Source organism: Myxocyprinus asiaticus, chromosome 37 (genome assembly GCF_019703515.2).
Source record: "Myxocyprinus asiaticus isolate MX2 ecotype Aquarium Trade chromosome 37, UBuf_Myxa_2, whole genome shotgun sequence".
Classification (NCBI taxonomy): Eukaryota; Metazoa; Chordata; class Actinopteri; order Cypriniformes; family Catostomidae; genus Myxocyprinus; species Myxocyprinus asiaticus.
This window is the reverse complement of record NC_059380.1, coordinates 19,459,487-19,474,160: the sequence shown is the minus strand read 5'-3', so window position 1 is coordinate 19,474,160 and position 14,674 is coordinate 19,459,487. Positions and strand designations below refer to the sequence as shown.

At 39.3% G+C, this 14,674-nt stretch overlaps 1 protein-coding gene across 1 annotated transcript in view; it reads left to right on the top strand.

Moving 5' to 3' along the window:
* Window positions 1-14,674, top strand: part of acap3b (ArfGAP with coiled-coil, ankyrin repeat and PH domains 3b) — a 105,490-nt gene that overhangs the window by 65,941 nt on the left and 24,875 nt on the right. The window contains exons 5-9 of the mRNA XM_051676468.1: window positions 7,629-7,687; window positions 7,778-7,961; window positions 11,020-11,064; window positions 11,156-11,251; window positions 12,317-12,391. Coding sequence (XP_051532428.1) covers window positions 7,629-7,687; window positions 7,778-7,961; window positions 11,020-11,064; window positions 11,156-11,251; window positions 12,317-12,391 — 459 coding nt within the window. The remainder of the gene's footprint in view (window positions 1-7,628; window positions 7,688-7,777; window positions 7,962-11,019; window positions 11,065-11,155; window positions 11,252-12,316; window positions 12,392-14,674) is intronic.

Below are 14,674 nucleotides of genomic sequence, written 5' to 3'. Positions count from 1 at the left end.
AGGTGTTCCACAGAAGAAAGAAAGTCATATGGGTTTGGAGCAACATAATGACAGAATTTTCAGTTTTGGGTAATCTATCCCTTTAAGCTGTCAAAATGTTTTGTTCTAGCTATCATATAACTTTAACTGTCTCTAGCTGCTTGTGTGGCATCAACTTTGTGTTTTACTTCTGTTCAATTTTCCAGATCTCCTCTTTTGCTGTGTTATGTAATGTGCACATTTCCTGAAGGAAGAATCAACTAATAATCTTTATGGATTCAAGATTTTCATTTTTGCTTCACCACATCCAAGCTTGCAGTCTGCAGCACAGTTTACTTTTTCCACTTGAAAGCAACATAGAACTCCTTGACCCTGCATTATTGATCTTGTTCCTTTCCTGCAATGTCTTTGCATGCTGTCTGCAAAACACATTTTTTGAATTAAACTAATTCAAGTATACACTTCATGAGTGGCCCAGCTGTTTGGCAGCCGAGCTTGGTAAAGTGGTCTCGTATGGAGCGTTCTTTTAACACAGGAAGTCAAAAGCTGAGCAGGCACTTCAGAGTCACATGTGGATCTTTCCAACAGCTTGCACCCAAGTGCTGAGCATGATGTCTGCCTGCAGAGTGTGTCACCTCTTTTAGTGCTCCAACAAAAAAGAGGTTACCGTATGAAGTTCTTCATGCGAGTAGCACTTGTCATATTTGGTTGTGCCTAATGCCTTTCTGATGGAATGGACAGTTATGCTTCTTGGTCTTGGTCCATACTCCATCCTTCTTGGTCTGCATTTATTGATTTTACCTTACTGGATAATCCAGATGCAAAGTCAGGTTTATTGTAATGTTTTTCTTTGCAGGGTAGAGAGAAATATCAAAATGTAGTTTCCCGGGAAACCTTGGCACAAACATTGAGCTTTCATAAACATACTTTACAACAAGGCAGCAGCACAATAGGCATGACGGATAATAAATACAGACTATATATACAAACAATAGACAATATATATATATATATATATATATATATATATATATATATATATATATATATATATATATATATAGATAGATAGATAGATAGATAGATAGATAGATAGATCTATACATACAGTATATATACAAGATTGGACAAAGTATGCAACTTGTAGCTGTGTTTTGGTACAAGCTGGTTATTAGCTGATCACTAGCTTGTCCATGCTGATAGACCATTTTGGATCAGCAACAAACCAGCTTCCAGCTGGTCATACCGTACCAGCTTAGGGTGGTCAAGCTGTTTTTGGAACATGGTAGCTGGTCGACCAGCTAATGACTGGTTTGGGCCAGTTAATGACCTGCCTGGGCCAGCTAATGACCAGCTTGAACCAGCTAATGGCCACCTTGCACCAGCTAATACTCAGCTTGGATCAGCTAATGACCAGCTTGGACCAGTTTTGGAATAACCAATAACCAGCTTGGACCAGCTAATGACCAACTAAAAACCAGCTTGGACAAGCTAATCACCAGCTTGGACCAGCTAATAACCAGCTTGGACTAACTAAAAACCACCTTGGACCAGCTAATATTCAGTTTGGACCAGTTAATGACCACCTTGGACTAGCTAATGACCAACTTGGACCAGCTTTGGACCAACTAATTACCAGCTTGGACCAGCTAATGAACAATTAAAAACCAGCCTGGACCAATTAATTACCAGCTTGGACCAGCTAATGAACAATTAAAAACCAGCCTGGACCAATTAATTACCAGCTTGGAGCAGCTAATGAACAACTAAAAAAACAACTTGGACCAGCTAATAACCAGCTAGGACCAATTAAAAACCAGCTTGGGCCAGCTTTGGAATAACTAATAACCAGCATTGACCAGCTAATGAACAATTAAAAACCAGCCTGGACCAATTAATTACCAGCTTGGAGCAGCTAATGAACAACTAAAAAAACAACTTGGACCAGCTAATAACCAGCTAGGACCAACTAAAAACCAGCTTGGACCAGCTAATTACCAGCTTTGAGCTTGGACAAAGTAATCACCAGCTTGGACAAGCTAATAACCAGCTTGGACTAACTTAAAACCAGCTTGACCCAGCTAATGACCAACTAAAAACTACCTTGGACCGGCTAATATTCAGTTTGGACCAGCTAATGACTAAGTAAAAACCACCTCGGACCAGCTAATATTCAGTTTGGACCAGTTAATGACCACCTTGGACTAGCTAATGACCAGCTTGGACCAGCTTTGGACCAACTAATTACCAGCTTGGAGCAGCTAATGAACAACGAAAAAACAACTTGGACCAGCTAAAAATCAGCTAGGACCAATAAGTAACCAGCTTGGACAAGCTAATGATCAGATTTGGAACAGCCTATAGACCTGCTTGGATCAGCTTTGGACCAACTAATTACCAGCTTAGATCAGCTAATGAACAAATAAAAACCAGCTTGGACAAAATAATTACCAGCTTAGACCAACTAATGAACAACTTAAAACCAGCTAGGACCAGCTAATTACCAGCTTTGACCAGATAATATCCAGCTAGGACCAATTAAAAACAAGCTTTGGCCAGCTTATAACCAACATGGACCAGCAAATGACCAGATTTGGAACAGCTAATGACCTGCTTGGATCAGCAAATACCCAGTTGTGACGAGATAATAACCAGCTTGGACCAGCTTGTTTAAGCTAGAAAAAAGTTTTCATACCCCGAAACACATTTACAAGCTTAAGCATTCTTTCTCTCGTTTTCTCTTTTTTCATCTTTTCTACTACTGAAGGTCTGGTAAGCCCATGAGGACTACTGAATCCTCTGTGACGATGATGCTTCACTGGCTCATAAGCTCTTCATGCTAGTGCTTGGCACTTCATGAAAGGCTTGCACTTCCTGAAGGGCGCTAGTACACATGGACAGCCGGGCTGCAAGCCAAAATGTAACCTTCTCTGACACTCCTTCAATCGCCAATAGAGAAAAAACTGACTCTCTCTTGAATTTCCCCCAAGGTGACACAATTAGTGTGGCTCCATGGTTCTCTCACACACATTTTCTGTCATTACCATAGAAGATCTGAGGGAAAATGAGTATAGGAGGTGAAATGCAATTAAAGATCTCAGTGCAGAGGGAGTGAGAAAGTGAAAAGGAAAGTGTGATGGAAAATAGGTATCAGTCTCAAATGCACTGTCACTTTCTAGTGTCAAGAGATGTGACCGCAGTGCTCCGAGTACAGCATGCTGGTTAATTACGCTGCTGAACAGTTTTAAACATAGCGACCGATCTCTGAGCTGTGTACAATGAATGTAGTATTACATCCCGACTACTACTAGACTTCAAAACTCGGCACCATGATGCTAGGCTGTTGTAGCTAGGTGGTTGCCTACTGGTCCAAGTCAAAGAGCCCAGTCCCTGAGTCTCTACGATATTTTGGGTCTGTATTACAGTAACATCATAACACAAGAATCACTTTAGTCACCATTTCAAAATCCTCCAAACTTGAATATGTCAGTTCTTAGTCATAAGATTGGAAGTTTCTGTAAAATGCACCCTGGTCCCTAGATATGGCTTCAGTCCTTGCTATAGTGCAAAGCTCATGAGATTTTTTTTTGCCAGTTTTGTTGTCCGCCATGCAGAGGTCAGAAGTAATGAATTACAGCTACTCTCGTTACAGTACTTGAGTAACTTTTTCATATTTTTTAAGTTATAAGTAATAGTACTTTTACTTGAGTATTCAGCTTCGCTACAACTATTTTTCACCACAATTACAAAGTACAAAAAATGCATAATATTTCAGAATTTTTTGGAAGAACAAAGTTATAAGTGCTAGATCTGTTTGGAAGCCCGCAGGGCACAGCATCATGAGCACAGCAGCAGCTTGCATAAACTGCCGCCGGTGTCCTCTCTTCTCTAGCTTCTTTAATACTTTCTGCCCTGTCACTATACAAGAACTGTAATACTGTGATTTTGCATATTTCATTTTATACTGGAAAGGAGCCGTTCATTCAGGTATGAGAGAACCGTCTGAACATGTTTAACCACTGATCAAACTTTACTTGTTTTTAAGGTAGGCAATGTTTTAAATGTGTCAGACGTTAACACAATGTAGATTGACATATATGTGGGGATATCTTGTTTTCTTGCTACTATACACTATATGGCCAAAAGTTTGTGGACACCCCCTTCTAATTAACTAATTTGGTTACTCAATTAAATCCAGTAAAGTAAAATCTTGAGTTGAGTTGAGAGGTGGTGGCATTGTGGGCTAAAGCACATAACTGGTAATCAGGTTGCTAGTTCAATCCCCACAGCCATCACCATTGTGTCCTTGAGCAAGGCACTTAAATCCAGGTTGCTCCAGGGGGATTGTCCCTGTAATAAGTGCACTGTAAGTCGCTTTGGATAAAAGCGTCTGCCAAATGCATAAATCTAAATCTAAATCTTAATGTTTCTTTATGTAATGGCTTGGGCTTTGTGTGCTTCCAAATTTGTGGCAACTGTTTGGGGATAGCTTTTTTCTGTTCCAGCATGACAATGCCCCTGTGAACAAAGTGAGGTCCATAAAGAAATGGTTTACTGTGTCTGGCGTGGAAGAAATTGACTGGCCTGCACAAAGCCCAGACCTGGACACCACTGATCCCTTTTGGGGTGAACTGGAACAGCAACTGGCCCCATCGACCAACATCAGTTCCTGACCTCACTGATAGCCTTGTGTCTGAATGAGAGCAAATCCCTGCAGCCATGTTACTACATACAGTATAGTGGAAAGCCTTCCCAAAAGAGTGGAAGCTGTTATTACAGCAAAGGGGGAAATTGATGCCTAAGGTTTTGAAATCAAATGTTCATCAAGAATATGTGGTGTCCACAAACTTTTGGCCATATAGTGTATGTCTAAAACAAACTTTTTATATACCTTAGAAAGATACAATGCCAATAGTGTTGGAAATTAGTGGGGACTCGGGGCAAAAATGCCACCGGAATTGAATAATAATAATAAATAATAAACAAGCTATTTTTTTCCCCCCGCTGTTCGGTTCCTCGCACCATCGCACACACAGACGGGCTCTCCCTTCTATCAATCCTTATCAGTTCGGTATTGTACTCCTGCAATAAATTCTGTAACCATTCGCCCCTCTTGTTCAAAATAAACTGTCCTAGCGGGTAACACTCACGCTCACGGTGCTGTACTGTACTTCCCTGCCTTATGCTGCTGTTTATCTGTCTGAAAAGCCTCACCTGCTAGAGGCCAAAAGTGCACAAGGAATAGATGTTATATAAAGAAGGAATGAGAAATCACAAAACATAATGAAACCAAATGTTACAATTTACTTAATAATAATATCTCAATATGTTAAATAACCATAATGTTAATTAAGACTTTATTATTACAACCATAATACAATAATACATATGCAGAACAACCACATTTAGTGTTTGAATCAATCATATTTCTCACTAAACGCTGTGTGAAATGTTTATTTTTGCCTTGTTTTATTTAGTTGGCATGTAGGAGTTGATAACAGTTTGCTTAATAATCGCATTCCATATCTGGATAATTGCTGCAATATCATAGATGATAAATTTCCTCCTCTGTGATATTGCATTATATTAGTTTTGTACAGTATGTTAACTTAATAGCCAAAAACTGAAATAGGAATGTGTTTCAGTGACAATGCACATTATGTAGTTTAGAGACATTTAGAATGTTACAAACTGCTATTTCTATTTAAATAAATGTTGTATTCTTAAAATGTTCTGTTTGTCCAAGAATCATCTTGCAGCAATGCAGGTCTTTGTCATTTAGAAGCTGCTAGTTTAGGACCTGTGAGGAGTCCATTTCTCAAACTAGAGACTGTGATTTACTTGTCTTTTTGTTGTGCATCTGGGTTGTACACTTCCCTCTCTATCCTGGTTAGAGATTTTTTTTAAACTGTAATGCATGGAATAGCCTTCATCTCTCTAAAACAATAGACTTTAAGAGAAAATAGAATTTCAGGAGAAATGTGTTACTTTTTGCCTATTTTTAAAACCAAAATTTGGCTTGCAGGTGTAAATCAACTCAATACCTCAGCAAATGGGGAAAAAATCCCCACTGTATTGTGATTTCCACATGGTAGCTCAACCATTTTCAATTGTTCTAATTATAAGAACATTTTCTTGTACCAAATTAGCACTTTAGAATGCTTTTGTAAGGAATAGGTGACACAGTATATGTTTGCCATCACGGGTAAAGAAAAAATGGAATAAATATCACTTAAAACAATTATTTCAAACCATAATAATAAATAGCAATTAATAATTTTGACAATATTTTTGATCAATTTAATTTAATATAACAATTAACAAAAAAATATCTCCGTGTTCTAAAAATGGAAGCGTATATACTATATATAATATAATTTTCTTAAAGTATCTTGTATCGTAATTACTTGAGTAGTTTCGACTGCTTATTTACTCTTACTAGTCATAATATTTCTTAGTACTTCTACTTGTTCTCAAGTGAATTATTTCTTCAGTAGCAGTACTTTTACTTAAGTAAAAAAAAAAAATCAGTACTCTTTCCACCACTGCCGCCAGGAGAAAATTATGAGTCTGATTGCTTATACAATTAATAGCACACCTCTGATTTCAAACAGAACCAGCTCTTTCCACACCCCTAAAACACTTCTTACACATTCCTTTACGTCAGTCACTCCTTCAGAGCTTTCTTTAGTCTAGCGTGTAAGTGTCCCAAGGTTTAGGGGTTTGTTCATATCCCTAAACCGAAGTATGAGCAATAGTAATAGTGATGCTTGTCTAAGCAATCACTACTAATGAAAGAATCAGGATATTTGAGATGGGTGTATATAGAAATGCTGATTCAGGTCTACATGTGTGGATGTGAAATGCAAAGGCTGGGACTTGATGGAACCATACAAAATGCAAATGTCTAAGCTTATCTGCTCCTGCGCTCTCTCTCTCCCTTTCTCTGTCTCTCTTTCTCTATCTCACATGCCAGTTTTACCCTCGAGACATTTTGCCCTCCTGTTCCATGTGACACGCTCTGTCACATGTTCCCCCGTTGCAACTTATCATTGCCGTAAAGCCGCTGCGTTTGTGACCAAATTCAAGATGATTACAGCATAAAGCTCTTCCTCTTGCCCCATTCTGCTGACATCATGCATGATCCACTGTGACGGACTCTAGCACTGACATGCCTTCATTCTTAAAATTTTACATGAGAGGTTTCCTTGCAAAACCCCCAGGGCCTGATTCAGTGTGCATGTGTGTCACCATGTTTGCCTGTTATGACCCGAATGTCTCAGGCTGACTTGCAGCACCGTGCTGTCTGATGGACTGGTGACCTGTTTAACCCTTGACCTGCAGATGCCTATCATAACCAACCTTCCCATCCTCACAGTGAGAGTGCTGCGGTCTTTTGGGTTTGCAGACAGAGACCTGTAGCTGCTCTGCCATCTGCTGGCCATATAGCAGAAGTGCACCCTTGATCTACCACAGAAATTATTGCACCACAAATCTCTATAAAATAATTTAATAAATGCTTTATCCTGTAACCACAAACATGTGACTGAGATTTGATCCATCTTGACCAGTGCTTAAATAATGTATAGGTACTATTCTATTTCTTTGCTTGAAACTGAAGCATTTGTTTTCCTTTGTGTCTCTCACAGATCCTGTTTGACCAGGCCCAGAGGTCCATAAAGCAACAGTTGCACAATTTTGTAAAGGAGTGAGTTTTACTATTCTGCCTTTTTTACTTTCCTGCTCTATGTTTCCTCTATAATGTGCTCATCTTATCCTGCAATGTCTTTGTATCCAGAGATGTTCGAAAGTTCAAAGAGACAAAGAAGCAGTTTGATAAGGTACAGGAGGATATGGAGATTGCCCAGGTGAAGAACGCACAAGCTCCTCGCAACAAACCGCATGAGGTGGAGGAGGCCACAAGCACTCTCATTACAACCCGAAAGTGCTTCCGACACCTCGCGCTGGACTATGTGTTACAGGTATTTCAGGAAAAAAAAAAATAGAATAGAGTAGAAGCCAGTAAACTTGAGCAATATTCATAAATCCCTTTAACACATTATGAAAAGGCAATGATTTACTCTGAAATTTAAGGAAAAAAAGCTACAATCACAACCCAAAAAGAAAATATATTCAAGCTGCAATTTTTTAATTTTACATTTAGGCCACAAGCATTTAATTTTCCCTCTTCATGAAGGCAGTGCCTGTTCCTGATCCATCTCAGTTGCTGTTTTAACTGTATAACGGCTGGCCAGCCTCTTGTCCTCATGGCAGCAGTCTTACTGATTGGATCTGACTGCTCTTTCCACTCTACACATGCACCATGTTTACTGGGCCTTCATTAGCTCTCATTTCATAACGTGACCTCCTTTGTTCTAAACTTTGCCTCTCTCATGTAGAGGGCTGTGATTTAATTGTTTTTCCACATTTTATTTACAGTGCATGTTCTGTTTTAGTCGACTCAGTTGACAAAGATTGCATTAATGGCTAAGCTGCACTAATTTTGTTAAATGACTCAAGGCTATTTTGGGACAAAGTGGCCATGCGTTGGTTTTTTTGTTTTTGTTTTTTGCTTTTTCATTTACTACAGAGGAGGACTCAGTGGCTGCCATATCAGGTCTATTAGGCATAAAAATCCTTTCTGAAATCTTTTCCAACAGCATTTGTGGCCTGCTATCGACTACCACAGAAAATAATGTTGTCCCTCAGTTTGTTAAACCAAGTGTGTATCATAATGCACTTACAATTTAAGTCATTAAACATTAAAATACAGTGTTTGGAAAGTATAGCCACTCAAGACTTGAACATTATACGTGTTAACATGAGACTAGTGTGATAAAATTGCGTATTTCTTTATTTTGTCTGTGCAAAATTCTAACTAATTTTTCAACCTGGCTTTATATGACCATGTAAAGTCAGTAAAACTGGTTACCTTCGCAAAACACGTGCAAGCATACTTGAAAGGGACTGCTTTCACACAGGAATTACATCAGTAATGTATAACCAAAGGTTTGTCCACATAGAATAGTAATATCACAGCTAAATGGATAATTTGGATAACTTTACAGTTAAAATAACATAATTTTTTGCCCCATAGATGATCCATTTGAAGTGCATTACTGTACTGTTTTTTTTGTTTGTTTGTTTGTTTGTTTTCAAACTGACACATTCAATTGTATTCTGTGGTGATCAACAGCATATTATAGATGCTTTTGACAGAGTTTCGCTTGTATTCAACCTAGAACATTCCTTTAAAATGTTAAGGACCAAAACAAACTGTAATGTCCCTAATGGCCACTATGTGGCGCAAGGTTATTTGAAAAGGCAGAGGCTATTTGCACCATGTGCAAATAGCTAAGTGTAAATAGCAACCAAAAGCATCTTCTTTGCACTAAGTGCAAATAGTTTTAGATGCTATTTGTACCCCGGTGCAAATAGTGGCAGCTACTATTTGCACTCCTAATTAAATATTAACATCCAGTATAGGGGCATCACTACAGTGTGTTAATTATTTTTATCCCACAGTCCCACAGACACCCTATACCAACCCCTACCCCTAATCCTAACCCTAACCTTACTTTACTAAAATTAACCATGGTTTTACTAGAGTAACCACAGTATCACCATGGTATTTTGTAGTTAAATCATAGTAACCACAAAATCAAAACATGGTTACCATATTAAGACCACATTACTGTATTAACACATGGTTAATTGCATTAAGACTATGGCTTCTGCCAAAAAAAAAATGGTTGACACACTATTGCTATAGTAGAACCATGGATAATTTTACCTGGATCAAACCTTTCTGTAAACTCCCTGACCTTCACAGTAACCATTAACCAAATATATGTGAGGAAATCAACCTTTATATTTATTTTTATTTATTATTATAAGTAGTATTAAAGGAAATATTAAGAGTGGAGACAGGAAACAGGATGGGGGAAAGTGGGACAAAAGGGGGAATCGAACCTCCACAGTGTCTTTACACATCATGCCATTGAAGCAACACTTAAGGGTGCAGTTTGTAATTAATTTCAGTGTTTCTACCAGACTTTTTGAGTGCAAATAGGCACGCTGTGTGGCAGGTACTATTTGCACCTAGTGCTTATAGTCAGTCTGTATTTGTAATCTTTGAAGGCTTGTTGACGACATTAATGAATTGTAAAAGCAATCATAAAACACTTTTACTTCCTCAAAAAATGTCTAATTAAAAGTGAGGCAGAATGTTAACTCTAGTCCAAATGAGCAACATAGTCAATCAACTTTGGGGTGTTGTGGCTTAGTTGTTGTAACATGAAATTATAGTGGACCTTTTCTACTTTCTTAATACATGTTCTTGATCTTATTGTCAAGTATTCATCCTTTTTCAGGTGATGTCATAAAACCTTATTTTTCAGCCCCTCGTCTTCAACCACCTGTCATATTATATTCTCTAGGAATAAAAGAAATTCCCATCCTATATTTTTTATATTGTGTTTCACTCGGAATTGGGTAGCAAATGGCATTTTATGTTGACTTAAAAATCTTAGGGTTGAAAACCAAAAGGTAGTTGGTTTGAACCCCACAAGGGTTGATCAATGAGCTACAGGGTTCCCATTTTGTCACAGAAAACATGGAAGTATAAGGGAATTTTAAAATGGCATTTTCCAGGTCTGTAAAATCATGGAAATTAAAACAGTCTAAAAAAAAGTAAATAAATAAATAATAATAAAAATCTATAGTAAAAATACATTTGACTATATTTGATTGCTTTTGTGTAGAGCTTGTGTAGAAAAAAATTGCTTGCAATCCATAGTGATGTCTGATTAGTCAGTGAATAGTTCCTTAGAGTCAGTTCTTTTCAATGAATTAGTTCAAATGGTTCGCAAATTGGCCTAAATGATTAATTGGTCAAAAAGAGTGGAAACCCTGGAGCTATCACCATTGTGCCCTTAAAATCAAGACACTTAAAATTAGGTTGCACTGAGCGAATTGTCCCTAACTTATGTGTACTTTCAGCGCCTACTAAATGTCTACTTGCATTCATATGTTCCTCAGATCAATGTTCTTCAAGCCAAAAAGAAATTTGAAATCCTGGACTCGGTGAGTGATTTAATGTCCTTGCTTAGTAGTTATATCAAACAGCGTTCTCGTTCTTTGTTGTTTCCTTCACTGTTTCCTCTTTTCTCCACAGATGCTATCGTTCATGCAGGCTCAGTACACTCTCTTCCAGCAGGGCTTCAATCTCTTGGATGAGATTGACCCTTACATGAAGAAGCTGGCTGCTGAGGTGAGATAGGTCTACGCATCTGCTCCTCCAGGACCATCTCATTAACATCTCATTAACTCTTGCTCATTAGAGCCCTCTGTTCACATGCTCTCCCCTGATACCTGTGCCTAATGCTGGACATGTGGTGCCGGCGAGCCCCATGCTCCAAATTAACACAGGCCTAATGAGTGAAAATGAGGGATAACGTCTATCCTTGAGGATGACGGGCACATTGTTTCTGGCCTAAAGTCAACCTGAAATCAAAATGTACCATTTTTGCTTAATTTGCACATTCCTGGTCTTATTGTGAGTGACTCATCAGTGTATATTTTTCTGAACAAAAGGAAAAGATGTAGTAAAAATTTTACAATTTTCTCTGCCTCTTTTCTACTCAGATTACCTAGGCCACATGAGCAAGGAAAAAGTAATTTTGCCCCTTTTCACAGACTGTGATGACACGTTTGCGCCTTATTTAGCAGCGTACATTTTTTTTTCTATTTGCCTTTTTAAAAAAAATTTATTTAGTGTACATTTAAAACATTATACTTTGTATTATATTACCCTGGAATTAGTTTTAAATATATATATAATTTCCACAGATGAGATGAGATTTCTAATACAGCTGCTGAGAGAGTGATTGTAAATTTGCCATTTTCTCTCTTCTGTTGAAATCACCTTTCTCTATTTTTTTCTTCATTTGGAAAGTTGTGGAAACATAATAGTGGCATTTTCCTTTTGATATTGGAGCAAATGGGTAAGCAAAAATTATATTTACCGTGGTCTCTTATTCGCTCCCATTCACTACTAGTGAGGTTTACTCTGTAATCATTTACTTCTGTGTTCCAAAACCGGAAGTGAAAGGGTCCATTAACAAACTATTACATAGCCTAATGTGTCATCCAGTGAAATCCTGATAGATACATTCAAAGTATGTCCTTCATTATTTCCCTGAATATTTCATTTTTTAAATATGTCATATTACCGGAGTTACTGTTAATGCATTCCAAATACAGGCTATCATAAATTTGTATCAGATGTGTGGCTTGATTTTGTTCACTAATCGTTTTTGTTGTGTTTGTATTTCAGTTGGATCAGCTGGTCATAGATTCTGCAATGGAGAAGAGAGAGATGGAGCACAAACATGCCACCATACAACAGAGGGTGAGCAAATGCAAGCTTCTCTTATATTTCCAAATGAATTTTTCATTTTTCTTTACAGAATCCTTAGTTTTCTTATTGTAACAGTTTAAGGATGGGAAAGGAAGAGGCAGGAACCGGCTGAACAGTAAACATACATTTTTAATGTCAAACTTAACTTAAAACATACATAAACACAGACACACATGCGACGCGGCCACGTGCATCTCTCTCTCTCTCGAACTGGCGCCTCCGGCTCCCCTTTACCTCGCTCTCCCGCTGATCATCTGATTCAGCACCGGCCATGCACCATCACAGCCCGGCCACACTCTCCTCCTCGTCACACTCCTCCCCCGCCCAATTCAGGCCGGGGCGCCACCAATCTGACTAACTCCCCCTCATCTCTGGAGGGGAGACGCTGCCCTTCCGGCCGTTCTGTCAGCCGGTGGTCCACCCCTCCTCCTGTGAACCTGGGGGAGAGACGAGGGGAGGTGAGGGGAGAGGGAAAGGGCGAGCGGAGACACAGAGAGAGAGAGAGGAGAGAGAGAGAAGAACTTGCTCGCCGGTCCTCAACCGCTCCTCCGCCCTCTGGTGGATGACAGCTCGCTCCTCCCCCGGCGGACAGCATCGAGTCCTCCGGCCCCTGGCAGACGGAACCGCTCCTCCCCTTCTTTGGCGGATGGCAGCGGTTCCTCCGGCTCTCACCGGCTGGCAGCAACCTCTCCATCCCCAGGCAGACGGCTGCAGCTGCTCCCCTGGTGCATGGCAGCGGCGAGGACTCTGTGACAGCACATCCCTACTCCCTCCCGTGTTACAGCACCACTGTAACCGTTTAAGGATGTGCAAGGAGGAGGTGGGAACCGACTGAACAGTAAACGTATAACATTTTAATGTCAAACTTAACTTAAAACAAACATAAACAAACACAGGCACACATGCAACACGGCCGCGTGCATCTTTCTCGAACTGGCGCCTCCGGCTCCCCTTTGTCTCACTCTCCCGCTGATCAGCTGATTCAGCACCAGCCATGCACCATCACGGCCCGGCCATGCCCTCCTCCTCGTGACACTTATATTTTCTGTTTCCATTATTTTTTTTTGCCTGTCTTTGCATTCTCCACTCTTAATTCTTCCTTCCTTGTTTTCTAGTTTTTCTCCTCTTCTTTCATTTACCTTCCATCTAATAGGACTTTTGAAATTATATCCAGCCATCAAAGACACAAAATAACCATTTCCTCTCATAATATACAGTATGAAACCCACATCCCAATCTTCCCACCCCATATTCCTCTATAAATTCAGTTTGACAGGTGATCTAAGTGACAGCCTTCTGAATTCTTAATCATAAAATGTAAATTGTAGTAAGTGGCTTACTGCTGTGCTGCAGAGAGTTGTGTTGTCAGGTGAGGTTATTTCCACTAAAGCAGAGCACCCCCTTCTGACTTCATGTCATAATATTGTACTATCACTCAACCACTTTGCTGTCACATTCGCCTTTATCTGACAATTCAAATAAACATCAGAGTGTCTGAGGGACTTGAGCATGGCCACTAGCAATAACAGTTGTAGAAGAGAAACGTCTACATATGGTTGCCTCACTTTGTGTAAAGTGCTTCATCACCATATCAATAAAGGATGGTGTCCTGCCCAGCACAGATCTCACTGGGATCTGGGCCCTCAAGACACACACACACACACACACACACACACTAATCTCCATCTGCTAGCATGTTGCTAGCCAGCAGGGTATTTCTGCCAACACATCTGAGCCAGAAACACTCTTGACTTTTCCATGTGACCCTGACTTATTGTCTCAGCTGGCCTTTTGTTCTGAAATTCCAGTGGTAGTGATTAGATACATTACGAGCCCATTTCTAGACAAAAATCAAGTCTGCATGGCTTTGCAGATTTAAAATCCAAAGAATCAGGGATTCAGAATAGAGTTTGTAAAGCAGAAATCACTTCTAGGATAGAGAGACCATCAATCATAACATTAGCTCTCTGACAGCTCTGGGATTTAAATAGCCTGAGATCTGCAATCCCTATCATTGATCAATGGGATCTGGATGTGGAAGTAGGCTCTGTCATTACAGCTAATGAACATAACTAATGTAGTCTATTACCTAGGTAATGTTACTAATGTATGTTTGTTTTAAAATTCAGGGGCAGTCATTTATGAATGCATGCATGCAGTGCATTGAAAAGTTTTTTTATTGCATGCTTCTTATAAAGTGACCCCAGTATTTGGACATTTAAGTCACACTTAAAAATGTCTGAATGACATTGCATTAAATAACAAAACTAACCA